Source organism: Plectropomus leopardus, chromosome 11, assembly GCF_008729295.1.
Source record: "Plectropomus leopardus isolate mb chromosome 11, YSFRI_Pleo_2.0, whole genome shotgun sequence".
Classification (NCBI taxonomy): Eukaryota; Metazoa; Chordata; class Actinopteri; order Perciformes; family Serranidae; genus Plectropomus; species Plectropomus leopardus.
In genome coordinates, this window is record NC_056473.1 from 14,453,476 (window position 1) to 14,471,451 (window position 17,976).

The 17,976-nt window shown below is 39.9% G+C and overlaps 1 protein-coding gene across 1 annotated transcript; it reads right to left on the minus strand.

Annotated features, from left to right (window-relative positions):
- Positions 1 to 5,671: 5,671 nt before the first annotated feature.
- api5 (apoptosis inhibitor 5) lies at positions 5,672 to 17,557 on the minus strand. The gene is made up of 14 exons (XM_042496763.1): positions 17,242 to 17,557; positions 15,943 to 16,104; positions 15,680 to 15,773; positions 15,344 to 15,409; positions 14,610 to 14,761; positions 13,930 to 14,136; positions 13,358 to 13,462; positions 11,969 to 12,058; positions 10,842 to 11,023; positions 9,849 to 9,942; positions 9,398 to 9,454; positions 8,914 to 8,993; positions 8,667 to 8,809; positions 5,672 to 6,311 (listed from the first exon to the last, which is right to left on the minus strand). Exons 1-14 carry the CDS (start codon positions 17,311 to 17,313, stop codon positions 6,232 to 6,234), a joined length of 1,584 nt encoding a protein of 527 aa, XP_042352697.1. The 5' UTR covers positions 17,314 to 17,557; the 3' UTR covers positions 5,672 to 6,231.
- Positions 17,558 to 17,976: the final 419 nt, after the last annotated feature.

Consider the following 17,976-nt stretch of genomic DNA (forward strand, 5'->3'; position numbering starts at 1 on the left):
CACAATTTTGAGACGTTCATCTCTTGTGTCTGGCTGTCAGAGAGAGTAGCTCATGCTCACAAATATTGACTGAATTTTTCTGGGCCATGGAAATAACATATTGGAATTCTTAATTGAGGTGGTGTTCCACTTTAATGTAATGCAAACTGTGACTGATGCAAAACTATGTGCGCCATCTAATAAAAACGGCTGAAACAATGAACAGAGTCAGTAGCATTTTCCCTCCTTTCCTACATAATGGGTCTAGACTTAAGAGGACAGGAAAGAGGTATCCTCTTGTTGGATGTGGAGAATTTGAGCGTCTCTCTTGGATAATGCTCACATGTAATCGTTAACCTTACGAATGAGAAACACACTTTATTAGTACTGCTTGTTTCTCATCCCAGTTGCTTTAATACACTCAAGGTACATCTTGAGTCTGTTACTCCGATAGTGCCCCCCCCCCGCCTCCGCCCCGGCCCTCACTAGCAAAATGTCCAATTAACACATACCAAGCAGAGAGAGACTAAAAAAGACCATGAAGATGAAAAAAATACCACTACCGAAAACAAACCACCACCACAAAATTACACAAAAAAAAAATACATGGAGAAAGAGACACCAAAAGACAAAAAACAGACTCAAAAAGACACAAAACAACAGCAAGAAGACACATCATCGCTACAAAGATGCACTAAAATGACAGAAAAACAATGGTCTCCTTTTTGAAACATTATTTTAGGTTAAAGGGCATTATCACAAATAGGGAACAATTAAGGACTATGAAGGAAAATAGAATACATTATGTTTAGAAGACTGAAGATTATGATGACTGTATTTTTGTTTTGTTCTTTAGTAATAGTGTCTTTGTCTCTGTTTTTTACTTGTTTTGCGGCATCTGTCTGTGATATGTTGATGGTTTGTGATGTGCATTGTTTTATTGTTATAAGTATAATAATAAAAACAGTTACACAAAATTAGCTAAAATAGACAGAAAACACAGATAATGAGACGCAAAATGACCACAGAGAAAGAAAGAAAATACATCAAAGAGAAGACACAAAAGTACCTCAAACAGACCCAAATTACTTGAAAAGATACAAAAAAATCACAAGGAGATACAAGATGACAAAAAGACACAAAACAACAACGAGGCTCAAAAAAACACACACAAAAAGATGCATAAGACTACAAAAAGACACCAAACAGCCATAAAGTGTGTGCGTCTTGCTTTTATGTAGGAGTGGTGGTGGGGCTCGTTGCATATCTGAGCCCAGGGGCCTCACTGTCTTCTACTCCGCCCATGCATTTAAATGCCTTCTGATTGATTAGAAGATACTTTTCTCTGTGATTCATTTTTTAACACCACTAAAAAGTTGGGAACTAAAGTTGGAGAAAACTTTGCAATCTGCTCAAGAAGTTGTGTAAAAATGAGTAGGCCTGCTGTACCAGAAAAACAGGAACTCCAGAGTGAATGTAATTATGGCAATGAACGCTCTGCTCTGCAGGCTGCAGTTCAGACATATGAAAACAGGAGGGCAGTAGTTTGGCATGAAATTACTACACATATTTGTGTGAATTTCAACAGTTAAATCTGCATGTTAGCCAAAGCTGCATCATCTCATTCAGGAAACAAATCTCGGGTTAAAGTTGTTTTCCAAAATAACAGCACTTAATACAACACATAACTAAAGCAGGCTAACCAGTGACAGCACAACACAGAGACAGTATTGTGGCTGAGCTCAAACATTAAGATCACTTCTGGGACCTAAATCACCTCAATACAGGCAACAAGAGCATGAAAATCGAAAAGCATGATCTTTCATTGTAGCAAATGTGCAGGAAACAGGCACCCATGCATGCTCAGTGTAGATTTTTGCCTCGTGTCTTTTGGGGCTACAGTGTGCAGGCCTGGTTAGATCAACACCAACACCCCCTCCCAATGGTTGGTAATAAAGTGAGGAAACCCATTGAGTTCCACCAAGTGCTTCAGGACTATTGATTTACCTTCACTTCTACTCTCACATGGACTCGTACAGTCGCTCCTTCCTTCTCTCTTTCTCTCTCTGAGGGTCGTCTTCGCTTCCTCTCCCGCTGCTGCCGCCCACTCCTCCTCCACCACTTGATTATTTTCAGCTCCGTGTGTGTGTATGTGTGTGTGCAAACGCATGTGCAAGGCACTGGCTTTCTTGCTGGCTGACTGGCGGGCTGGTTTGGGAAATACCTGGTCACGATCAATGAGGAGAGGGTTTATCTCGGTTGCATACCGCCCCCTACTGGCCTGAACTGAGAACTTAAACTCAGACCTTAAACGCACCATGCCTGTGCCAAAAGATGTACAGTGTCTCTGCAAAAATAAATAAATAACATACACCATTAGCCTGCCGTTCAGTGAGGATGAAAGATCAAATTAGTGAATAAATAAAAAATGAAAGAGAAATTAATGCATTATGATGACATTCCTGTAATATGCAACACACAATAGGCTATATCTTGACTTCACATACAAATATTGCATCAAAAGCATTCAACTAATGGTACATTTTTGTTATTTACTCCCCGTTGCAACACAACGCGTGACAGGTAATTGACAAAAAGGCGTTCAGGAGGCTCTTAATGACTAAATATTGTCGTTCTGGGTCTTAAAGAAAGAAGAAAGAGGGGGTGTGATTTCTGTCTCACGCTTTCTTCTCTGCATCGCTCGCCAGGATCGCAGTGTTCCTCCATGCGCCTTAACCCGAGCAGAAATACAAAGAGAGACAAAAAGACATCATGAAAGCTTTAAGTGACTCGTTCGGTTTGGGGATAAAAATAGATCTTGGTTGCTCTGAGAGGAAAACCCTGGTCTGGATCGCCCTCTAGTGGGGGGACTCTGCTAGAGACCAGAGATGATTATGGATGGACAAGATAGCTTCTTTTATATTTTCTCCACTAAAAAGGGGCTGAATTGTTCAACAAAGCAAAGCATCAACCAGTGCGCGCAAAAATAAATGTTTCTTTCTAATCACTTTATAAATAGGAATCAGTTGTATTTCTGCAAAACCACATTTTTATACAACATGTGATTCTCCGATTTAAATGATTTTATTTTTATGTTTTAAGTTACTTCCTTTAGATCATTGCACGTCGAATAAACACTCATAAACCTCACTGTGCATGTAAGAGGACAATAAACTTGGTTTATATGGTTTATCTTCGTGCACATCCTTAATTGCATGCAGAGATTTCTGAAATTGTTTTGTTTGAATCAAAATGATACTGGCATATTACAAAAAACGATCTCTGCACAATGGTAATTCTTATATTTTGGGCATGACCCAAACAAATGACAAGATTCAACCCGTCGTTTCATGTTGCATTCTTGCCATTTCAATAAAATGTCATTTTAATATGAATGCTTTGGTGGTTTCGTTTTTCTAAGTTAAAACTCTTCACAGTTGCCACTCTGCAAAGCGCTTCCACAGTCGATTCAGAAAATTGAGTTTGAGCGCCCCTCCTCCTCCAAAGCATCCACCTACACACACCAGCACACACGTGTCTTCACATGCAGACCTGTAGCACCCACTGAGAGCTCTCTGCGTGTCTGTGAGCGTGGGTCTGCTATCTTTATGAGAACCACTTTTGGACCTTTTTGAGTGCATGTTTTTCATTTCTGCATGCAGTTTAGGAATAAGATTTGGCTATAGAGCATGTAGTCCAGGTTTAGGTATAGGATTCAAGATTAAGGAAAAATATTTGAGTTAATTTACCGTTTGTGCCAGTATAGGTAGGTTCAGTTCAGTTTAAATTTGAATTCTGGGGTATGATTTAGGCTAGGATTTGGTCTTTATAATCCAGTTAAGGTGTACCCCAGACAATTTACAGTCAAAGACCCAGAATGATACATGCAAGCTGAACTACTACAATAATCAAAAGACAAAAGTTAATGCAAGAAAACTAACATTCAACTTTTAAAACTTGAAATGAATTTAGGCTCCAAGCTCCAGGTTAAGTGCAGATCTCTGGGAAATGACAGAAAATATCAAACTGAATGCAAATTCCAAAAATAGATTTTTAAAATGGATTTCTTTAAAGCTTAAAAGGGATAGTTCAGGTTTTTTGAAGTGGCGTTGTAAGAGGCCCTTATCCATAGTCAGTGTATTACATGCAGTCGATGGCGGCTGGCACGCCTCCAGTTTGGGGAAGCAGGCAGGAGTCCAATATGGAAGCTAAGCAATGTACTGCTGTGGATGAGGTTCAGCAAGTGTTTTTTAACCACCTTAAAATGTCCCACCTTGAAAAATAAACGATATCAGATTTGTTGTATGCAATATTGAGTGTTTTTTCCAACGTCCCGTTTCAATAATCCGCAATTTACAGTTAAAATCCTTTAGCAAAAAAGCACAGAGAGCTTTTACCACCCACCTCCCAAACGCAGACTACTGACAGACTCCTCTCCTCTTTTCCACGTCACTTTCCCTTGTAATACATCAGATGAGTAAACATAAAAAAAAAACATAATATAAATTAACAGAAATACTTAACAAACATATATGTTATCAGATCTATGTCCTACCGTGCCCTGATAAAGTAAATAAATAGGTAACTGAAGATACTGAGTACGACACTCACACAAGGGATACCCTGACTCTGAAGAGAGATAAACAGCTTCATTTCCCCTTTGGGAATCCCTCTCTGACTGTAAGGTAAAGGAAATACTCCCAGTATATCCTATACTTAAACTTTTGTTTGTGTTAGGTGGGTCTTTTTGTAGGTAGCTAAAATACATTTGGTTGCTGACTTCACTACAGTGGTAGATTGTTTAGCCTTGGTGTCACACTCAAGCCTGTTTCTCCAAACTGGTAACTAATCGACCACTATCTACTGTGTGTGATATTCTGTCAATGGATAATTACCTCACACAACCCCAATCCAAAAAATCTGAACTATCCCTTTAATGTTTGTGTATCTCATTAGAAGAATTTGTGTGGCAGTAAAAGTCATAATTTGGGCTTTGCCACTAAACTGAAGTTCACTTTCCTCAAGTAAATGTGGTGGATGGAGACGTTTCTAGGTCTTACATTGTTTGTGTGTATAAAAACGTGCAAAAGGCAAGGAGGAGCCTCCACCACCAATGTGTAAAATAAAGTGTGTGTTCTCAACATGGCAGCAACTATTTATAGCCCGTTCAATTATTGAGAGCCAGATTCTACTCTTTTCTACTTCAAAGCTGACACACCCACCCCCAGCACCTCAACACACACACACACACACACACACACACACACACACACACACACACGACTGAGGGGAGGGAGGAGGCACGGTGTTGATGCAGATATGTAGACAGCCGAGAAGGCACGTTTGTGTGTGTGTGTATTCTAAATGTGGATGCCAGATCGTGGGCTAAAATTACCCCCTCCTCACTCTGCTTTGGTACAGATATAGGTGAGTACAAATAGAAGGAAGAGGGAAAAAGAGAAAACAGGAGGGTGTAAAGGAAAAAAGGAATGAATGAGTGGGTGAGAGCGTGAAAGGATCAGCAGAGGACAGAATGGGAGGAGGAAAAGTGAAGTCTGGAAAAGGTTTTGAACATGCACGTTAAGCTCTGAATTGTGAAAACGGACATCTGAAGCAGTAGCACGTGGGCTTGCATCTTTGTTTTGATACCAGACTAGTTACTGCAAACGTTGACATTAAAAGAGGACAAAAGTTCATACTTCCATACAAGTTTATGATAAAAATCCAATGAAACAACATCATTGATTCATACAAAGTAGCATATTCAGCCAATTCAACTTAAGCTCTAATAAAAAAAAGAAAAACAAGATTAAATAAAAAAAGGTATAAAGAAATGCATTCAACATTTTCCAAGCAAGAGGATCTTCATCTTTTCCTACAACAATCTGACAAAAATATTTATCGGTTACAACTTGGCAGTCTTTTGTTCCACAAAAAAACACAGAATAATATTTTAAAAACGAAGGGGGAAAACATTTAACTTTAACTATAGCCTTGGCCAAGAGGATTATAGGGGGGGGTAAATGTTGAAACATCTGAGTCTGTTGTCTGATATTTTGAAGACAGGAAACCAAACCACAATCCCACCCCTCCAAAAACAACACCGAAACTGGATGTGCAAGTTGGAAAGTGAAAAAGACCTGGAGACCAGTTAAAAAAAGAAGAGTAGGTGACAAATAGTCCGTCTTGGTGCGGAAAAGATCCCGTTGTGATGCAGTTCAATGAGCAATATGTACTGTACGTGTGTGGGTTTTAGTAGATTCGGCCTCGACTCCTGTTGCCTCTGCCTCCGAAGCCTCGTCCTCGGCCGCCCCTGAAACCGCCACGCTGCTCTGGAGTTAAAAAAACAACAAAAAAACAAGTCAGTACAGATATATTATAAGTCCAACCTGACCTTACATTTGTGAGGCAGATGCATATGTGACAATGAAAAAAGAACTGTATCTCAGCTCAGTATTCAAAACGATATTTGATAACTTTACCATAAATTGGTGGAAAAATAAACTCTTTCACAACTACTTTGTTTGGTCCAAACTTTAGAACTTTTCTTTCCTCCAAACCACAGTTACACATGTGAAACCTACCCCAGACTTTGTCCAATGAGAAGAGGCGGCCTACACTGTGAAAACATATTTTGGATGGTTCGGACTTTCGAACCAAAACCAGGAGGTTCTGGCAGGTTATCGTCATTTTATACGAGGACCACAGCTGCTTTAAGGAATAACTCAGTGCATAGTGTGTGTGGTTGACAGAGACACGTTGGATGTGCTCAGAGCAGACAGGTGTTGGCAAAAACAAAGCAACAACTCAAACTGAGTTGCTGTAGCACGTGCGGCGATGAGAGGACCAAGTGTTTAACTGACCATTGGTCTGATGACTGTACAAAGGGCAAGTTTTGGGGAAAAAAAACACTCTTCAGTTATTTTCTGAGTCGTTATGAAGCATGGGGAGATGCAGCTCATGTAGGTGATGATGACAGGATGTAGGTATGTCAAATAAAATGTTTTGGTAAACCCACAAAATTGCAATGTGTAACCAAAACTAACCGTATCAAATGTATACATTAAGGTCGTATTCACACCTAATATTCCGGGGACTCGGTTCAATTTCGGGGCTGAAATTGCAACATTGTTGCAATTCAAGTTGGTTTGGTTTGCATTCACACTGCAATTTGTCAAACGAACCAAGAGGAGTAAACATGAGGATCTACTGACTGACAGTTGACTGCTGATTGGACAGTTTTTGCGTTTGTCGTCATGCATCATCAGGACACTCGTGAGGAAATCAGATGATGCGACTGACAGAAGTTCATGCAGCACTTTAATGCTCATCAAGAGTTTATATTTATGTTCTTTGGTGTTGCAAAGAGCTCATAAAGAAATGATGAAACTGATTGTAACCATAATAAGGCAGCTAATTTAAGACTGTGCATCGATCACTCTATCAGGGCTGCTGTGGGTGCTCCATCATAATTGCTTTGATGTGATGCTCACACTCAATTTCTATAAACTCTGCATATATGTTCAACTACAGAAGAACTATAAAACAGGCATTTTTCAGCAGCTGCTGGAGGCTCTACAGAGACACACGTCTGCGTCACCTGCTGCGGGATCGTTAATCAGGTCATTATATGACGGCTTCTGAGTGAGCTCTGCAGTGACACTGATGACAGAGAGGCCGGTTAGACATTCCTGTCCTATTGTTGAACACAGGTATGTTTTAAAAAGCTTAACTTTGGAAAAACTTTGCTCAGCAGAGGCATCTGACTGTTTTAATGACTGATAACATAAAAGCGCACCAGTGCTGCTGTGCGTGCTGTTGTCAGGATCAACTAGGCTATGAGATCGGAGAAATATTTCATGCTCAGCAGATGGATTTATTATTGATTCAGCTGTAGAAATCCTGCTAAAAATCACATTCATCCTATTATAAAGTCCTGCGGTTGGTTCGTTTGCTTTCACAACACAAACGAACCGCACCAGAGTTTACTTGAAAGCGGGCCGAGACCCACGTTTTCAGGCAGACCAGTGTTTGCTTGTTTGGTTCGACTGAACACCACCCCAAACAAAGCAGACTATTCGAGGAAACGAACTCTGGTCTGTTTAAAGCGGAACAAACAGCTCAGGTGTGAATGCGACCTAAAACAAAAACATGAGCCTTGGTTCAGACTATCAGGTTTGAAAAGACAAAATTATGATTTTAGTGTTCAGACAAGTTGATCACACAGGTCAACAATGGAGAAGTGGATAAAACCACAGGAGTATTTTGGAAAGTTTGTTGCTTTTTTTGGCTGTGACTTTGAGTTGCTACTGGAATCCATCAGACTTATGAGAATTCAACTGCTGCCCCATGGAAGACAGGCTACACATTTTTCGGAGCCGCCTTTAAACCTGCAGAGGGCTATTATTTGAAACTTTTTAAGAGATTTTCAGGGAATGGGGTGCCCAGTAGCTCAGTTGGTAGAGTGGGCACCCCTATGTGCAGAGGCTATGTCCTGGCCAACCAACCCTTTAAACAAATCTTTACAGACACAGATGTGATTAGAAAATGCCAACTATAGCTCTATGAACTAAATCAACATTGAGTCAAATAATAATATGCAGAATAAAAATATTTAAATGTGAACATGCTGTAAAACAGTGTCAAAATGAACAGAAAACAGAAAAGTGCAACAGAGTGCTCCTCACCATAGGTAAAATTGCCAATGGTGGCACTGTACTTGCCGCTGGGGGGATTGTAGATTTGCCGTGCGTCTCTCCGTGGCTGAGGAGAGACTTGTTTTTTTGTGCTGCCACCAGAGCCCATCTCCTCGCCTGACGGGCGCTTAGGCCTACAAAGAAGAAGAAAAGTGGATGATGATCTAATGCGGCAACAAAGACACTTAACTGCGGTGTGTTTGATTTCTGATGGCTAAATCAGTGGGAGCAGACTTACGCCACTGCTTCTGACTTCTGGACAGGTTTCCAGGACAGTGTGACTGTGCTCTTGAATGACGGAGGGTTGTGGAAGAGATCCTAAAACAAAAATGAAGATTTAGAGACATTTCAAAAACAGACCTATGCGCTGCGATGCAGAGTGTACGACTGAGCTAACGAAACACAAAAAAAAAATGTTGTTGAGCGGCCGCGGGTTCAATTCCAGCCTTGGCCCTCTGCTGCATGTCACCCCCTCTTTCTCTCCCCCTTTCACACTTGTGCTGTCCTATCAATTAAAGGCCATTATCTCTCTCATATATATATATATATAGATGGATGGATAGATAGATAGATAGATAGATAGATAGATAGATAGATAGATATAGATATAGATATATAGATAGATATATAGATATATATAGATAGATAGATAGATATAGTTGCAGCAGGTACTACTAAAAATTAAAACACGTTTAATTATTGAAATCTGGAAAACACCGTACCTTGATGAGGACGTTGATGTTGTTTGTGATCTTGAGGGCCACCACTTTGATCTTATTCTGACAACACGGAGAAGACAAGTGAGTCTGAGATTGCTTTACAGCAGAACTTAAAATAACTTGCGCTGCTCGGTTTGCATTTGTGTTGAATGTATGCATCAAATTTGTATATAAGATAAGTAATCAAACCATTGAAACAGAAGAAACAGTAGAATGACAGGATGCTACGGAGCAAACTTCCGTATAAACAAACCGATTTGCGGCAGGTTGCAAACTGGTGTGATGTGTTGCAAATGGTTGTGTTTTTTTAATTAAGTATGGACAGTAGGTTCAGGATCAGGCCAAAATAATGTTCTCAGACAAGTGAGTGTGACACTTTAATGCCCCACAGTTTAATGTTCTTTCTTTTCATTTTATTTCTGTGAATCAAACTTAAGTTTATAGCACTCATTACCTCTTCTGTCTTCAGAGCATCTCCTGTCTTGCCTTGCAGTGCTACTCGCAGCTGTCTGATGTAAACCTGCAGGCCTCTGGCAAAATACTGTAACCTGTTGAGACACAAGCACATTTAATTCAGTATGAAAAGTTGCCATTATTACGGATAACATGACTAGGGTAAGCTAAAACATAAATCCAGCTTATTTATTTTACTAATTGTACTCAAGTAGGCTTTCTGTGGTGTTTGTTTGAGGTGGACTGTCAATGATGGGGGCCGACACTCAATCTACCACCACGCCAAATTCTGCTCTCAAATGTAACACTTAAAGGTTTTGCTTAATATATTAAAAAGCCACATAAACGACCCTTCATATCAGAATGACTTAGATCCAATGCACTTATTTTAAAAGGAAATAAGTCCCTTTTGAAGCTGGTTCACCTTTTCTTCTTCTACGACAGTAGTGAAGAAGACAAAGAACAAATGCCAGGAGTTTTCTTTAAAACATTATTATGACTGTTTCACTGCATGTCTAGTTTATTAGAGTACACAACCTCTTAGGTTTCCCCATTACCAATATCTGACAAGGCATTGTAGCATTTCAAAGGCTATTTTTTAGTCTGGCGCAGTGCTCACTCCACATAGGAACAATGAGGGCAAACAGCATCACTGATCTGTTTTACCCAAATATTCTCTGATCTAGTTCAGCGAAAAACACAAAAAAACTAAATCTCTCGGCATGATAGTGTGTCGTTCACCTGGGTTAGGCTTAGCAGCAGGTAGCCTACTGACAACATTATCTTCATGTCACCTGTTCAAATTTAGCGGTTTAGAAAAAAGACGCTCGACTGCTCTGTTGCTGAACTAACTGGACACTTACATTCATTAAAGGACACACTGCAGAGCACTTCTGCAGAATGAATATAAGGGAAACACTGACAGATATTTGGCATTAACAAAATGACATTTCAATTATAGGGAAAATGCTGGTCTTTGTATGCCACCTCTCACCTGATCTTGAAGTCTTTGAGGCGCTCAGCATCCACTTTGTCAAGGAGGAAGTCTGGCAGCTTCTTGCCCAGCTGGTGGAAGCTGAAGAGGAGACATTCGACGTAGCTGAACTGCAGTTTGGGCTCCTCACTTGCTGAGTTCTCTCCATTCTCCGCCTCTTCTGGTGGCAGAGGCATGAACTCCTACACAAACAGAAAAAAACCTTTGTGTTAGCCTTACTTTATCGTCAAATTGCTTGCAGCAACGGGGTTTACGGGAATGCGATGGAGGATTAGGGCTATGTTAAAGAAAAAATAATGTTTTAATGTTTTATCAAAGATTTTGAGAATAACATTAGCACAAGTCAACAGGTTACCTGTTGACTGTATACTGCATGGCACAACACCGGGGACAGTGGTTGCCAAGGAGGCTGGGCTTTGCCTGTTTTCTAGTTAGCTGGCAATATGTTTATTTCTGTAATATAGCTACTTTCTCGTAAAAATAGTACTTCATTTTTGTAAAATTACAACTTTTTTTCTCATGAAATTACAACTTTTTTCCTCATAAAATTACAACTTAATTCTCCTAATATTATGACTACTGCAACTTTATTCTCAAAGTCTCAAAAAAAAAAATTAAAAATTTTCAATATGGCCCAAAAATTCCATCGTAATCAGAATGCAGGGATGTATGAGATAATTACTCTACCAGTATTTATTGTGAGAATTATTGTGGAACCTGTTGATTACTATACCCTCTTTGTATTTTATAGATCAGTCTATGTGGACATGTTTCAGTAAATTCTCCCTTACTCTGAGTTTAAAAACACTGCCAGCAATTGGAGGATGTAGGCTCTTAAAATTGGAATGTTGTTGGGACAAATATCCAGACCAGGTAAGAAAATCTGAAGAAGTGAGAAAATTATATTCTTGTATATCCCTACAGCTGTTATTAAAGTATCCTTATCCAGAACATGAATCCTCAGTTGGCCAGGGGCCCACTGTAGACTGAGAGGATGTTCAACAATATAAATGAAAAGAAAGGACATGATAAAAGAGCAGTAAAATCTCAGTATGGATTTTGATTTTTAAGTGTGTTTCCACTTGTATTCCTCCATATCCAACACCAACAAGACACTCTGTTCTCACCAGCAGCTTGGTAAACAGCATGTTGAGGTTGGCCTCCAGCTTCTCCATGTCTCCACAGAACGGACTCATCTCAGCCAGCAGCTTCAGCACCTACACACACACACACACACACACACACACACACACACACACACACACACACACACACACACACACACACACACACACAGCTTAGCAGATCCCCTCACACAGTGTAATGTGCATTGCTAATGAGAAACAGTGTTGCGTGGTGCAGACTAATGACCCATTAACAACATGCAGTTGGCTGACACCTCTGACAGGTGGCTGCCACGCTGACTTTGTTTACTACTACAACCGCTCACCAAATGTCAGACATTAGGAGTATCGACCTCACACCAGTGGCCATATTCATCAGGCTTCTCAGGAATCAAAGTGCTGATTCAGTCTAAATTGATCCAGATTGGGAAACTAGTCTTTTTATCTAATGGCTACTAGGGGTGGAACAAAATATTGAAACGGGAACATATCGTATGATTTCCACTTGTGATACATTTGATACACTCACAGAACATTGGTATTTTTATTAAAACACCCCTGTGCTGTATGCAATATCTGTTGTGTGAAAGTAAAGTACATGGGCTACATAACAAACTAGCCAAGTGTAAGTCTTGCAATGTGTCAAGTATCACAGAATCGCTGTATCGTGATACCATAGTAACTGTATCGGGATAGCACTGTATCGTGATCGACTGTGATTCCCACCCCTAATGGCAACACTGGCCTGTAAACTAACACTGAACAGGCAGTGTTAGTTTTTTCTCTACAGGGCAACAAAATTGTGAAGTGGGAGAGGCAGCTGGTTTTATAAGTGTTCAACATTCAGCATTCAAACTTCATTTTTTTCTTTAAACAATTTCCTTCATGTTATTTAACATAGAAATACAGGAAGACAATAAACAACCCAATCGGTTTATGTAATGGCCACCACTTTCAATCATTTCAGCTTGCTTTCTGACACGAGGAATTAGTCTTACTACTACACTACCCATGAATTTCAGCCATTGTTTACATGGAGGAGGTCAGTCAGGGGCACAAATCAGACAGCAGCAAATTCAAAACGCTTTGATGTTATCATCGAGAAGAAAAAAACAGCGCCATAGTAGCTGAATTCCCCCACAATTAAGCCAGAATTTAAAAGAAATTTGATTTAAGATACAGATTTGAACAACACAAAATAGCTGCAACACACCATTTATTTAGCTAAATTCATATAAACATTCCAGTTATAAGTCAGGAGATGATTATTATTAGTGCGTATGTGACATTTTAAACTCACTTGAGGACCAGGGGAATTAACACGTCTACCTTGAGATTTGACTTAGGATGTGGTTATGGTGGGATCAATAAATATAAAAAGCAAGAACTCACCTCCAGCTGAATATCAAGCTCAGCCACAGGACATGTCAGGGCACTGAGGTTGGGCAGGACGTGTTCACAGAAGTAGGTTACAAAACGTGTGGAATGGACATTTTTCTACAAGACAGGAAAAAACTATGGTTTATTAACACTTCAATGCAATGAGAGTAATCCATGGTTACTCGTCATAAATTAAAATGTGTTAATTAATTGATGATTTGGTCGACACAAAATTAATCAGCAACTACTCTGATAATCACCTGATTACAGTTTCTCAAAAGCTTTTCTTTGTCTTGTGTAATACTTAAGTGAATATTTTTGTAACAAGACATAAATGTGAGCATTGATAAGAATAGTGAACATTGTGAATATAACATGGTTATCTCTGTGAGCATTCAGCAGTGACAGATAATGAAAATCATTTTTAGCACTACATCTTGTACAAAAATAATGCATTAAAAATGGGAATGCAAACTCAAAACTAAAACAAAAGACCAGCACGAGAGCACCAGCACAACAGCAGCTTCTTTTAAGACATTTTAATCAATGAACTTGGTCGGTGTAAAGTGTGATGTTGTACTCACCGAGAAGAGGGGTAAGGCCTGGCGTGTGCACTGCAGCAGGCGGTCAACAGTGTCTGGGTCTGCTGGATTGAGGGCTTGCTCTAAGAAAGCCTGCTCCACCACCAGCTCCACCAGCTGCTGCCGTCCGTTCACTGTCTGCAGCACCCGCAGGCCCGACACTACACGCATCAACAGCACAAACTCCTCACCCGTCACATCCTCCAGCACCTGAGGAAACAATGAACTCTTTATTAACATGTGTTCTACTCAGGATAACATCCACCAAAAAGTAAGTCGTTATTTAAACTCTATCTAGCATTGTGTCAATATGAACACTAGACATGATCCCCTTCACAGCAGATAGCAATAAAATCAGTTAAGTTTCAGTGAAAGTATCACATAAGACAAAAGCTCATCTTCACTTTTTAAATGCTTGCTCACCTCATGATCTTTGATTCAGATAATTACACTACAAATACAGGAGTCATTTTAACTAATTACCAAAAAACTTTAAAACAGAAAAGAACTTTTACACTAATCCTACATGGACAAGTCAACAAAATAACATCCTGATTCCACAACATCTCTGGTGTGATGTCGTTTGGTGTCGATTACCTTTTTTGTTACATTCAGACAGACACAGAAAAAGATCACTCATCCATGATCAAAGATTACAAATCATTTCCACATTATATGCTAACCTTCTTTGTCTCTGCAAAGACATATTCCTCCACCTCCTTTGTCATGACATCCTCTGGCAGGGTCTTAAGTTTGGTTGACAGAAACTTAATGGCCCGTTCTCTCACGATGTCCTCTCCCTGCAGGATCTGTGAGAAGAGGCCTCCGAGGGTACCTGGACAAAAGACAGCGGTAGACAGGATTGTGTCAATGCAAGTGAATAATTACAAACTCAACAGGATCACAACCCCATTCTGAACAACGAACCAACGATCACGAAATGCACAACAAGTTCAAAACAGTACGCACATACAGGATTACATAATATTCTGGTCCCAGTCCTAAATATTATGAGTGGTTAATTTTCAAAATGAAATAAACCCATTCTTATCTAGATAGGATTCAACTGGCTAGTGGCTGTGGTGACTGAATGATGACATTAGCAAAGGCAAGAATCTGTATAAACAAACTGACCATGAAAAGGTACTTAAACAGACCTGATGACATCCCCAGTTTCACGTGCCCAATGAGACAGCCCTTAACATAACAGATGGTTTGTTGATCATCTCAATTAGCAGAAAAAGATCAAACTCTGGGAAATTCATTTTCCCATTGTCCTCTCTAAGCACAGCTTTGAAATGGGATAAATAATTGATGAGCATTTGAGAGAATTATTTTGACTCAACAGTGTGTGTGTGTGTGTGTGTGTGTGTGTGTGTCTGAGAGAAAGTTTGTGGTTGGGGTGGGGGGCACTTACCCTTAGCATCTATCTTGAAAATAGAAATAAGAGCTCCATTCACTTGGTTGAACTCCGCTGTATCATCTACAAGGACAAAAAATAAAAATCAATAGTAAATAATTAAAATATTTCCATTTAATATTAGTAAAACTGCCAAACCAATGTGCTGTTCACACTGACAAGCAATGCTGACTTTCAGGATATCAAATCATAGTAATATTGACAATGGATCATCGCTGTAACTTAAGTAAACAACATGAACCACATCTGTCAATGAGGCTGATTATAAAACAAATTAAATACCATAAAAGGTTAATAAAGCATCTTAAGTGTTTAGCTTGCAGAATCTAATACCTGTCTGAAGGAGCTGGGTGAGAATATCTGCAACTCTGAGGATGTTCTCGCCAGTTGCAAACCGCGGGAGCTCCTTGATGGCCTGCCGTCGGATCTGGACAAGATACACAGAAGGGATTGTTATGATGGACTGAAAATGACTAATGTGCATCTATACAGCCAAAGGAGGATATCCGAAATCAACTCAGGAACACCTGGAGCCTGCAATTTAAACCAAAAGTCTATTTAGGTATTCATGCACAGCACTGTCTTTTAATACTCACGGATACGTCCTCATCTTCACAAAGATCAAGCTGAGCATTGATGGCTGCATCGGCCAGATCCGGAAAACTGCTGAAGAACTTGGGAATAAACTGTGCTGCCAGGCGCTTCTCCTTTGGGCCACCCTTCACGCCATCCAAGATTACTTGGTAGGCATCTTTGTGCTGCAGAATAAAAGAGAGTGCATCACAAAACATGTAAAAGACACGCAACACATAACAGTGGCATTAGATTAGAATTAGTATGACTTAAGTTCCAGATTGAAAGTGGTTTTGGTCGAAAGCTGACCATTAAGTAGCACTCGCTGGAACAGTGCTGCATACAACTGAAACTTTTAACAGCAGGCGTTGCTGGGATACTATAAACTGAAACAGAAAAACCTACATTTCAAACTGGGGGTGTGACGTTTGAAGGGGGAGAAGGGCATTTACAATACACCCAGGAATATTATGTGGCTAAGCATCTTCTACAACAAGTTAAAAGTCAGGTGATCTCAGACTTTGCTCCACGGATTTTTATCATCAATCAGTCTCTTTTAGGTACCCTAAAGTTATGAAAATGTAACATATTATACCCTCTTTACCTGGAAGCCTGGTAAGAAATGTGCGTCTTTCGTTTATTAACTACATATCTCAAAATAACAAATAAGGAGGTCCCTTAACTATCTGTTACATGCGCAGACAAGGCAATTAAAAGTTAAGTTTCAGTTGCAAAACAATGAAACCGGCGTGCCTGTAGAGGGAGTAACCAGACTTGCAGAACCGGCAAAATATATCCATGCACGCCTGTGCATTTTAACCTTATACTCTATTTTATATAAACTACAATTCACATTTGAGGTCAAGTAAATTATTTTTCACAAATGTATGTATGTATATGTGTATTTTGGCCTTGCAAGTCTTTGACAACAGGTCAAAAGTTGCCATCAACATCCAGAGAAACTGTCTCTTCAATGAGAAGCATGATTTTAAGGCATCCACCTTCGATAAATTCAGTCATTCGAGTCGCCCTGATTTCATTTTGACTAAATAAAAAATGGGGTCGCTGCTAATTTTATCATCATTTACTCGACTTCAAAATAACAATTGTCGGGTAAGTACCGCCTTTCGTGAGGGTCTCCATAGCGAGGCCATTAACATTAGCACGGTCACTACGTTAGCTAGCTACAGTTAGCCTAGCACGCACACAACAATGTTATGTGGCTCACAACAAAGTTTACAACAGTGTGCGTAATATAAGGCTCTGCGGCAAAGAAATCAGTTCAATTATGTTTTGAAATGAACACGCTGGCCTTTATTTACCTGGCTGAGGTTGTCCTTAGCATCAGCAAGGACCCCGTAGCTCCGATAGAGATCCTCGATAGTGACCGCCATCAGCGTGAGTCCGGGTGCCTGCCGCTCACAAATAAGACCGCCGATAAAACCACACGAGAAAACCCCTCTCCGGTCGTCGGTTTTGCTCCGTCACAGACGACCGTAGCACAAACAATGCCGTACTATCGGGATGTGTGTTCCTCAGAGAAGGGTAGGGGAAATGAAGTGTCGACAAACCGTGAATGGACACCCCTTACGGTCTGTCTTCCCGCAATCTCTGGTGTGCAGGCTAAATGCTACGGAACAATAGCAGAGTGCATGCGCAGGTTTAGCGAACCGTGTGCAGACTCACAACACATGTGACCGTTAGTGTGCGCAGAACTGGTGCGCAGTAAAAACTACTTATGTTAGCAGTACTTATGTTCAAGGTTCAAATGACATGTTAACAGATGCATGGGTGTGGCTTGGTATTAACAGAACTCACAATATTTTATTTTATTTTTTATATTTAAATTATTTGTATTCGACTTTTATGTTCAAGGTTCAAATGACATGTTAACAGATGCATGGATGTGGCTTGGTATTGACAGAACTCACAATATTTTATTTTATTTTTTATATTTAAATTATTTGTATCCTACTTTTATGTTCAAGGTTTAAATTACATTTTAACAGATGTGTGGATGTGGCTTGGTATTGACAGAACTCACATTTTCTTTATTT